We start from the raw sequence: 12253 nt of genomic DNA, 5'->3' as shown, positions 1-12253 counted from the left end.
ACCTCTTTGGTAAGTTAGCTCTCAATTTAAAAACACATATGTATGGCCCAAATATAGGGACTCTCATTGTTTAGAGTAGGACCATCCTATATGCAAAAGCGCCTTGGCGTGGCAGGATGGCTTAAACATACATTTGCAAATGTGTGCAACAAAGACTTTTGCATTTTTATCTACAGTAGAAATGGCAGATCTGTTGCTGGCTATAGCAGTGTGCTGGGGGAAAAAATGTTGTGTGTATGTTCCTTGCAGGATAACCCCACCCTTTCAGCACCTGTTATGGCCTATAAATTGATTTGAGCAGCTTCCACTTTTGTATTTGTCTGAGAGGCATGTTGGTGTCAGTAGCTGAGGGGGAGTGCTGACATTGGATTGCTATTTGGAGGCTTCTGGGGTACCTCTTTGGTAAGTTAGCTCTCAATTTAAAAACACATATGTATGGCCCAAATATAGGGACTCTCATTGTTTAGAGTAGGACCATCCTATATGCAAAAGCGCCTTGGCGTGGCAGGATGGCTTAAACATACATTTGCAAATGTGTGCAACAAAGACTTTTGCATTTTTATCTACAGTAGAAATGGCAGATCTGTTGCTGGCTATAGCAGTGTGCTGGGGGAAAAAATGTTGTGTGTATGTTCCTTGCAGGATAACCCCACCCTTTCAGCACCTGTTATGGCCTATAAATTGATTTGAGCAGCTTCCACTTTTGTATTTGTCTGAGAGGCATGTTGGTGTCAGTAGCTGAGGGGGAGTGCTGACATTGGATTGCTATTTGGAGGCTTCTGGGGTACCTCTTTGGTAAGTTAGCTCTCAATTTAAAAACACATATGTATGGCCCAAATATAGGGACTCTCATTGTTTAGAGTAGGACCATCCTATATGCAAAAGCGCCTTGGCGTGGCAGGATGGCTTAAACATACATTTGCAAATGTGTGCAACAAAGACTTTTGCATTTTTATCTACAGTAGAAATGGCAGATCTGTTGCTGGCTATAGCAGTGTGCTGGGGGAAAAAATGTTGTGTGTATGTTCCTTGCAGGATAACCCCACCCTTTCAGCACCTGTTATGGCCTATAAATTGATTTGAGCAGCTTCCACTTTTGTATTTGTCTGAGAGGCATGTTGGTGTCAGTAGCTGAGGGGGAGTGCTGACATTGGATTGCTATTTGGAGGCTTCTGGGGTACCTCTTTGGTAAGTTAGCTCTCAATTTAAAAACACATATGTATGGCCCAAATATAGGGACTCTCATTGTTTAGAGTAGGACCATCCTATATGCAAAAGCGCCTTGGCGTGGCAGGATGGCTTAAACATACATTTGCAAATGTGTGCAACAAAGACTTTTGCATTTTTATCTACAGTAGAAATGGCAGATCTGTTGCTGGCTATAGCAGTGTGCTGGGGGAAAAAATGTTGTGTGTATGTTCCTTGCAGGATAACCCCACCCTTTCAGCACCTGTTATGGCCTATAAATTGATTTGAGCAGCTTCCACTTTTGTATTTGTCTGAGAGGCATGTTGGTGTCAGTAGCTGAGGGGGAGTGCTGACATTGGATTGCTATTTGGAGGCTTCTGGGGTACCTCTTTGGTAAGTTAGCTCTCAATTGAAAAACACATATGTATGGCCCATATATAGGGACTCTCATTGTTTAGAGTAGGACCATCCTATATGCAAAAGCGCCTTGGCGTGGCAGGATGGCTTAAACATACATTTGCAAATGTGTGCAACAAAGACTTTTGCATTTTTATCTACAGTAGAAATGGCAGATCTGTTGCTGGCTATAGCAGTGTGCTGGGGGAAAAAATGTTGTGTGTATGTTCCTTGCAGGATAACCCCACCCTTTCAGCACCTGTTATGGCCTATAAATTGATTTGAGCAGCTTCCACTTTTGTATTTGTCTGAGAGGCATGTTGGTGTCAGTAGCTGAGGGGGAGTGCTGACATTGGATTGCTATTTGGAGGCTTCTGGGGTACCTCTTTGGTAAGTTAGCTCTCAATTTAAAAACACATATGTATGGCCCAAATATAGGGACTCTCATTGTTTAGAGTAGGACCATCCTATATGCAAAAGCGCCTTGGCGTGGCAGGATGGCTTAAACATACATTTGCAAATGTGTGCAACAAAGACTTTTGCATTTTTATCTACAGTAGAAATGGCAGATCTGTTGCTGGCTATAGCAGTGTGCTGGGGGAAAAAATGTTGTGTGTATGTTCCTTGCAGGATAACCCCACCCTTTTAGCACCTGTTATGGCCTATAAATTGATTTGAGCAGCTTCCACTTTTGTATTTGTCTGAGAGGCATGTTGGTGTCAGTAGCTGAGGGGGAGTGCTGACATTGGATTGCTATTTGGAGGCTTCTGGGGTACCTCTTTGGTAAGTTAGCTCTCAATTTAAAAACACATATGTATGGCCCAAATATAGGGACTCTCATTGTTTAGAGTAGGACCATCCTATATGCAAAAGCGCCTTGGCGTGGCAGGATGGCTTAAACATACATTTGCAAATGTGTGCAACAAAGACTTTTGCATTTTTATCTACAGTAGAAATGGCAGATCTGTTGCTGGCTATAGCAGTGTGCTGGGGGAAAAAATGTTGTGTGTATGTTCCTTGCAGGATAACCCCACCCTTTCAGCACCTGTTATGGCCTATAAATTGATTTGAGCAGCTTCCACTTTTGTACATGTTCTCTTTGATACTGCTAACCATTAATGAGCATTATCATGAGCACTATAAATGCCATATTTGACCACTCTGGGAATTATCAATTACAATAATTTTAGGGGATTGTCACTGGCATAATAATATTCTACTTAAGGAATGTACGATTGACAATGTTATTGATCTTCATTACAGAGTCTTAATGGAACGCGTTTAGTCCAGTTGTAAATGGTAGATTGTTGGCGTTAGAATTTGGCACAGCTACCTACTCGCTCTCATTTGTATCATTGTATTCCCTTTATTTTGCACTAGTCCATGACATGCAAAATCCTTTACAACAGACCTTAATCGCATTATTACACATTTGCTTATAAAAAATAAAACACACACCAAAGATTTTTTAATAATTAACTTGTTTTAATAACCAATGAAAACATAACCTTTGTACACATAAAACTAACATAATAAAGACTAACTAAACCACTGGTCAACACTCATTTCATAATGGAGTTATTTTGGGATAACTTTATGGTGCCGATTCTGAATGTAACATTGGTTTTGCTAGATTGCCTCTAATTTTTTAGGTAATTGGTACCCCATTCAAAAACACAGAAATGCAAAAAATTTAATGGTCAGGCAGAGACTACTTACAATTCGTAAAATGATCTTAAATCATACAAAAGTAAACACATGAATTACATAGTGGCATTTTATTCAGTATAATAACAGATAAACATAGTAAGCTGAGCCAAGTAATTAAAATTAATGCACAGTAAAACACTATTTGTATGATTTTACTTTATGTGGGTTATCAGGACAATCACGTTGAAGGCCCCAACAATAGTCTGCCGTCCCATCTGCCTTGATACCTTTCCTCCATCACCTTTATATCTTGATGAAACCTCTCCCCTTGTTCCTCACCAAGATTATCCGGAAATCTGTGTAAGTGGCTATGGAGAAAGTGTACCTTTATGCTCATACTGGTACCAAAGTTTTAAAGTTTGTGAGCATGTTTTGCACCAGTTCTTCATAATTGTCTGCTTTGTGGTCACCCAAGAAGTTCTTGACAACTAAGACAAAACTGCACCAGGCAGAAGCTTTAACACCATTCATAAATATTGTGAAATTAGAATCCTTTTAGAAGTCTGCCGTTTTAATTTGTAATTGGCTTGCAGTACCTCTGTTCCACCAGAGGGGCTGGTGTTTTAACTTTGAACATTTCACCTCAGCTGCAAGAGTTAACCTTCTTCCCTGATTAGTGCTTGCACCCGTTTCACTGCTTTATATACCTGTCTCAGTAATTGCTCCTTGCAGTACATAGTTTATCCTTGCTGCCTCTCTGACCTCTGCCTGTGACCATCCCTGATTGCTGTCTGGATTGACCCATTGCTTGTGACCCTGACTCTGCCTTTCATCTGTGATTTCACTTCCCAGCCTCAGATTTGTGGTGTCCACTGTCTGCTCCATTGGACTTACCTGTGTTCTGCCTGTTGTCCGTGATACCACCCCAGCCTCAGGTTTGTGGTGTACGTTGTCTGCTCCTTTGGACTTACCTGTGCTCACTGTGTTCCACAATCCAGATTTGCAGTTTGATTTGGCCTCTGCTTGTACTGTGCTGCTCTCACGTGCAATCTCCACACAGGCCACAACTGGCATTACACCCAACCTTGAATCTGTGTTGCTAGACTGAACCATTAATCACTCACTGCTTAAATAAACATACTTTGCTTTATTCAAACACTTCTGTTTTCCCTGGAGTTCATACTAAGAATCATAACAAAACCTTAGTAAGTTTATGAATTTGAGGGCCATCAGAGAGTCCAGCTTTTAGCTTTTCCATACTTAGTCCAGGGAACAATATAAAAATGTATTTAAAGCAATCGCCATCTTTGTCCAAGACTTAACAAATTGTTTCATTAGTCCACGCTTGATATGGAGTGGTGGGAGAATGATATTTTTCCCTGTCAACCAATGGCATCATTCATGATGTTCGGTGCACCGGTACAGTCATGTTTTCTCTTGAAGGCCATGTCACTTTTTTCCATTGATTTTGCTTTGACCTACTATCCCACTAGCAGATGACACTATACCACTGCAAACTGTCAGCTGACTGCTGGTGGGGTGACCGATCACTTATATACAGAGGGGGAATACTGTAGAATGATCGCAGAGTGAACACCTAGAATATTTGCGTGTCTCACCTTCTAGAATGTTCTGGTTAGTCCCATATGCACGCATTATGGCTAAGTTCCCCATTACTTGAGTATCCGTTAGACGAATTTCATGTGACTGAGGTCAAAAAATGGTAAGCAACACTTTTTTTATTTTATTTGATTATATTGTGCTCTGCATACATTTCTAAAATGGCCACCTTCTACATTTCTAAAATGGCACCTTTTTTCAATATTGTTAAATGCATAAATGTCCTGCAAGGCATGGGAATACAAAAAAAAAAATAACAAAAAAAAATATATAGCAGTTTAACTATTTCCAAGCTTACATTGCAACCTGTTTTAAGGGTAAAAAAAATGATTATGGCTGTGTAGCTGTCTGAGATTATTGTGTGACCGTTAGGCCCAAGACTTTTATATCTATAATTATGTATGCCACAGTATTTAAACTTGTTATTGCCAGTATACATTGCAACTTTCTGCACTATGAATATTTCACACAGATGGCAAGAGTTCAAGTGCTGTCTATGGGACACATTGATAGAACACTGCAGGCATGCCAGGTGGTGGTCCCATGGCGTCCATAGACCTCAGTTCCCTGGAGCGCACAACATAGGCCTGCATGGATGATCAATTGGTGCAAGGCATGGGGCGCATCAAAAGCGACGAGATCCTCCAACCGCACAATAATACCCTCACGTACTGTAAACATCATACCAGAATACATGCATTAACGATTCAAATGATTTCAATGTTATCACTGAAGAAATCTAAACACACCCACTAAAAATGTAAATATGCCCATGTTTCATAAATTAATCTCCACCTTGTTACAAATGAGATTTGCCATCAAAAACCCCACCAAAGTCTAGAGCTCTAATCTGCAACCTAGTAAGCCCTTAGACAATAAGATACATGAATGCATAGGTAAAACTGCCATCAAGTCAAAGATATGCAGTTTGCGCTCTATGCATATTCTCCAATCTTTTGGTGTTGTTTTCTCTGCATGAACCCACATGACACCCAAAAAATAGATTTCACATGTAAACAGACTAATGGGTATAATGATATTTACTGATATGATGCAAAAACTTGGATGTTATGGACACAAACATACATGCTTTTGACGTTATTTTTTAATTACACTAAGTTAGCTGGAGATGCAGAGGTGCAAAGTGAGGTGGAAGAGAAGACCATAGGGGACAACACCTATGACGGGGCACAGGAATAGCTGTCCCACGATGAAGAAGCTGGAGGCAGTGGTCAGCGCTCTAAGTTGGATGAATTATTTGATAAGATGTATCAAATCAATACAAATTTAGATAAAAAATGGATCAAATCTTCAGCACACTCACCAAGGAGCAACTAACAGATACAAGTGTTGGTTGTTTCCAGAATCATGCCCCTGTGCACCTTTTGTCCCTCCTGCTCTTGTGCCACCCTTTGCCCCTCCTTACCCTGTACCACATTTTTCTCCTCCTGCCCGTGTGCCTTTTGCCCCTCCTTTCCCTGTGCCACATTTTTCCCTTGCTGCCAACTTGCCACCTTTTGCCTCACCTTCCCCTGTGCAACATTTTGCCCCTTCTGCCCCATGCCACCTGTTTATCCTCCTTAACATCAGCCACCAGATTACCCTTATTCCACCAGCCACCTGTTTACCCTCCTACCCCAGTGATATATGCTGCCCCTCCTGCCCAACTGCCACCTTCTGCCTCTCCTACCCCACTGCCACCTTCTGCACTCCTGCCTCACTGCCATCTGCAGCCCCTCTTGTCCCTGTAGGACCTGTTGCCAGAGGGGAGGTAGGGTGTGAGGATGGAGGGGGTGGCTCTTGGTGAATTGCTGCATTTTGGCCCCACCCCTCATGATGCAATGATGCAGATGCGTCATTTTACCCCGAAAGGGGGCCAAAATGACGCATCATGGAGGCTCCAATCCTGCCCCCTTCACTAGGAAGTAGGCTGATGCGGGAGAATGCCCTGCTCTCCTGGGACTTCAGGGGATCTACCCGGAATTCAGGAGTCTCCCGGACATTCTGGATGAGTGGGCAAGTATGGTTTGATCAAGTAGCACAGGTAATATTGGGCCAGGGGGTAAGTGAGGATTAAAAACGAAATTATTTTTTATGTTTCACTTGTGCTTGTCACTGGTTTGCCTGTTTTTTCCACTAAATACACTGTTTTGAAAAAAAAAAAATGGTTCTCTTACTTATTTGTCTATTTATTATAAACATTATATTTTAAGCCAACTCAAAAGGTAAGCGAGTAAGTAAGATGAAATCACATATGCCTTGAAGGCCGAATAATCGTGTAAATCTGCAGGACATGGATCGGCGTCATCTTCCTCCTGGCCAGCAACTATGTGTAAACTGCATCACATAGCCAACAGTTGTAACATTTTAAAATATAAAGCTGCATTGCACAATGTATGCAGCTATGTCCACACATTTGATATAATGCAAGATGAGGATTGATTTGATTTATTTTTAAAAAAGGTCAGACAATTTAAAGCATTCTCAAATACTAACGTATGCCATGCATTTGAAAGAAAATAGGTTTGTTCCTACTGAGTGAAAATTTCACTTACCTCTTTTCAGTAAGCAGTCAGCAAATTATTTTCTTGCGCTTTCTATTTAAAATCGAAATATTATTTAATGATATAAGTCATGCCAGGTGTGTAGGTGAATTGACAATCATGCCAAAAATGTGTTTGTGTATGCCATGCTTAGTAAGCACTATTATCCATCACTTACAGTTGACCTGGAGCAGGTACAAACCTTACGTCTAAAAATGAGCATACTTCTGCATACACCTGAACTTGAATTGCCCGTATCCGCTTAGGAACGCCTTTACTGTACTTCAGCTACGTTCAACCACCCCTTCCCTCCCCGTTCCACCCTTCGAGTCATAGGCTTTCATAAGTGTCCATTGCATTTGAAGATAAATTGCATTCCCTTGTGTTTACTGGTGTATTGTTTGATTCTGGGCATGTGCAGAACTATCATAAGTGAAATGCGTATGTATTACCATTTACGTTCCTTGATTAATCAGACCCTCGATGTTCACATTGCCCCATGTACACACATGTATGCTGCTGTTAGTTAAGACTTGATAAGATTACATAATAAGATTACATAAATTAACCACATTAATACCTTTTCATTTTAACATTACACTATTCATAATCTAACTAGTAGAATTTAGAAATAACAAATCCTAAATTACTTACAGTTTTAAACATTGTGACTTGGTGCAATTACATGGTCTTTTAGACTTATTATCCAACATGGAAACAGGAATGCTGCAAAACAAATCTACACGTTATTGGTTTACTGTGTTTAGATTTTTGTGTGTTTTTGTCTATTATGTCTATTCAACACAATTATTTTAATATTATATATCATTCTTCTGGTTTGAATTATAGTCAAGTGTATAAGATTTTTCTGAAAACAGCTGATGGTTCACATGGGAGTTCAGATGCCAAGAAAGTTTTATATCCATTGTGAGGGATGCCTATTTTGTAATGGAAAAATTGTACTATTTGTAGCCAGAAACCCACATTATGCTGTAGTCCAAGAATAGTTTGAACTACCAGGATTATTATGTCATCTGAGATATCAACTGTCAAAATTTGGGTTAGTTTTAGCTGGCCTAACCATTAGATAATAGGCTGTATGCAGTATATACAACTGGATGACATTTTCAAGGCATAGTAGGGAAACAAATATAAGTACTCCATGAGCTTAATCCATTTGCCCTCAACTAGAGCTGCCATATCTACCTTCAATTAAGTTTTGCTATGTTCAAAAGCAAAGATTTGGTTAAAAGTAAACATGTATAAAAGTCAGATATGAAACCTTTAATATACATTTTGCATTGTTTGTAAATATTGTCAAACTGTGAATGTACAAGCCTGTATTTCTGAACTCTTACAATTTGAGTTTAAGGCATTCACATGCAAGCGCAGTACAGTAAGGGCATTCAGATGCAAGTTTTATACTGCACAAAACTTAATTTATTCACAGATCAATCTGATGGAATTGTGTGCTGTGAGTGTGAAGAGTGTCATTGAGCATTCACCTGCTGTGTTGGTAGCTACTAGAGATGCTCAGGCTTGGTTCCCTGAGAACCAGACACACCCGAATTTAGCAGATCTGAGTACTGAGCCGAGCCAACTCGGTACTTTCGCACTTATTCGCAATTGAAAACGAGGCAAAACGTCATCGTTACGTCGTTGGATCTCGGGAGTTTTGGATTCTATAAGTACCGCCCTCCAATGGCGATCCAGCGCCATTTGACAGAGGGACACAGAAGGGGTAGTACAGTCTGTAGAGCAGTTGGGCAGCGTCATAGGTAGAATAGAAATAGGAGGGGGTAGCAGTGTTCTTCAAAGTCTACAGTGACATTTAGGAGAGCTCCATTGCTAATTGTTATTGCTGAAATAGAATTACTAGGTCTGGCAGGCTTGGTCTTCTAAATCTGCAGTCCCATAATGTACAGTATTATACAGGTAACACACAAAGAGGAGAACTCCATTGCTCCATTGCTAATTGTCATTGCCGAAATAAAAATACTAGGGCTGGCAGGCTTGGTGTAAATCTGCAGTCACATTGTACTGTGTATATAGGGAACACACAAAGAAAAGAGCATTGCTCTATTGCTAATTGTCATTGCTGAAATACAAATACTAAGGCTGGCAGGCTTAGTCTTCTGAATTTGCAGTCAAATTGTACGGTGTTATATATGTTACACACAAAGAGGAGAGCTCTATTGCTCCATTGCTAATTGTCATTGCTGAAATACAAATACTAGGGCTGGCAGGCTTGGTGTAAATCTGCAGTCAAATTGTAGTGTTATATACGTTACACACAAAGAGGAGAGCTCAATTGCTAATTGTCATTGCTGAAATACAAATACTAGGGCTGGCAGGCTTGGTGTAAATCTGCAAATTGTACGGTGTTATATACGTTACACACAAAGAGGAGAGCTCCATTGCTAATTGTCATTGCTGAAATACAAATACTAGGGCTGGCAGGATTGGTGTAAATCTGCAGTCAAATTGTACGGTGTTATATAGGTTACACACAAAGAGGAGAGCAGCATTGCTAATTGTCAGACAGCAATGAGGGGGACAATGTAATGAGGGGCACAGTAATTAGGGGTATAATGTAATGAGGGGGACAATATAATGAGTGGGATAATAGTGAGAGGGACAATGTAATGAGGGTAACAGTAATGAGGGGCACAGTAATGCAAGGCACAGTAATGCAAAGCACAGTAATGAGGTATGCAGTAATGAGGGGCACAGTAATGAGAGGGACAATGTAATGAGGGGCGCAGTAATGAGGGACACAGTAATGAGGGGGACAATGTATTGAGTGAGACAATTTAATGAGGGGTGCAGTAGTGGTGGGGGCAAGTAATGAGGGGGATAGTGTAATGAGTAGCACAGAAATGAGAGCTACAGTAATGAGGGGGGCAATGTAATAAGGGGCACAGTAATGAGGGGGACAATGTAATGAGGGGCAAAGTAATGAGTGGGACAGTGTGATAATGGGCACAGTGTGATGAAGGGGACAGTAGTGTTATAAAGGGGGTGCAGTGTAATGAAGGGCAGTGTGGTGCAGGGGGAACGGTGTGATGAAGGGAGAATGGTGCAGCGGTGTGATGAAGAGAGGACAGCGTGATTATAGAACAGACATATCTGTTATTTTTTGTTCTTATTGCTGTGATTATATACATATACATATATATACATATATATATATATATATATATATATATATAACATGTATTCCCCGGCGTAGGGAATATGGAATTGATGAGTAGAGAAAAGAAAATATAAAAAATGGTATATAGAACAATGGATATGTAAAGAAATTTGTATTTTAACAACAATAAATGATAACAGAAGTAATAACTCTGTCAAGACAAATAAACACATAAGCAAAATAAACAAAGTCGTTGTACAAAATGATATGAAATGTCTGTTTCCACCAGCACAGGAAAATAACCAAGTCAATCAACTGCAGAGAGTACTTCAAAGGTGGTAAAAAAAAGTATAAAACAAACTTGCAATAATATGTAAAAAAGTCTGTCCAGAATATATGCAAGTAAAACGGAATATCTGATAGTGGACGTTAATAAGTTGCTTTGTCAAGCCAGAAATGCCGCGGAGGGTGATCCATAAAGTCCGTGGGCGGCAGTATAAGGAGTGGGTAGTGCACTTACCCTACTTCCAAAGTAACATGTCCGGGTCTTCCGATCCTGGGTTAAATCCTCCAGACGTGACCTCACGCTCTTTCTCAGCTCCTTCTCGTCGCGAACGGCTTGTAGATAGAGTGTGTAGTGCGCATGCGCACCATCTGTATGAAAAGTTCCTCCGAACTAGGGATTGCGTGTGTAGGCAAAAATAACGATATTAACAACATGAGTAGCTGAAGATATCCTACATGTTTCGCCCTGATAAAGGCTTTCTCAGGGAAAATATTACTTCAGTAAGCAAGTAGCAACCAACTGGACCTTTAAATAGTACTGGGCCATTAATCCTGCTGCCTCTAATTGGTGGAATCCTTAAATTGACAGGTCCTGGGGTCCTCCTAGAGCCTCTCTTTGAATCCATGAATGAATGGATGGTAAAAAACAATAGGGTTTTCTACATATGGATTAGCTACATAGCGAACAAACATAGCTATAAGGAACATTAAAATTCTTTGAACATATATATATACACACACACGTTATATGGACAAAAGTATGCAGACGCTTGACCATTACACCAACAGGGATTGTAATGACATTGCATTCAAATACATATACTTTAAAATGGAATTGGTCCACCTTTTTCTGCAATAACAGCTTCCACTCTTATTGAAATGCTCTCCACAAAATATTGGAGTGTGTCTGCGGGAATTTGTGCCCATTCATTCTGTAGAACATTTATGAGGTCAGGCACTGATGTTGGACGAAAAGGCCTGACTCACAATCTCTGTTCCACTTCATCCGAAAGGTGTTTGATGGGGTTGAGTAAGTTCAGGGCTCTGTGTGGCCCAGGCAAGTTCTTCCACACCAAACTCATCAAACCATGCCTTTGTAGTCCTTGCTTTGTGCACGGGCACAGTCATATTGTTACAGACAAGGGCCTTCCCCAAACTGTTAAAACAACGTTGGAATCATAGCATTGTCCAAAATATCTTGGTATGCTGAAGCATTAAGAATGCCCTTCACTGGAGATAAGGGGCCTAGCCCAAACCCTGAAAAACAGCACCATACCATTATTCTCCTCCAGCAAACTGTACAATTGGCATAAAGCAGTTAGGCAGGTAACGTTCTCCCAGCATCTGCCAAACTCATACTCTCCCATCTGACTGCCAAAAGAGAAGCGTGATTCGTCACTCCACAGAACACGTTTCCACTGCTCCAAAGTCCAGT

General features: G+C 40.6%; 1 protein-coding gene across 1 annotated transcript in view; it reads right to left on the bottom strand.

The window, feature by feature from the left end:
* The window catches only part of LOC142104108 (protein lin-54 homolog), a 67191-nt gene that overhangs the window by 21741 nt on the left and 33197 nt on the right, over positions 1 to 12253 (bottom strand). The window contains exon 4 of the mRNA XM_075188597.1: positions 8052 to 8123. Coding sequence (XP_075044698.1) covers positions 8052 to 8123 — 72 coding nt within the window. The remainder of the gene's footprint in view (positions 1 to 8051; positions 8124 to 12253) is intronic.

This window comes from Mixophyes fleayi, chromosome 10 (genome assembly GCF_038048845.1).
Source record: "Mixophyes fleayi isolate aMixFle1 chromosome 10, aMixFle1.hap1, whole genome shotgun sequence".
Taxonomy (NCBI): domain Eukaryota; kingdom Metazoa; phylum Chordata; class Amphibia; order Anura; family Limnodynastidae; genus Mixophyes; species Mixophyes fleayi.
The sequence above is the reverse complement of the archived record's forward strand: the minus strand, read 5'-3'. Positions and strand labels throughout refer to the sequence as shown.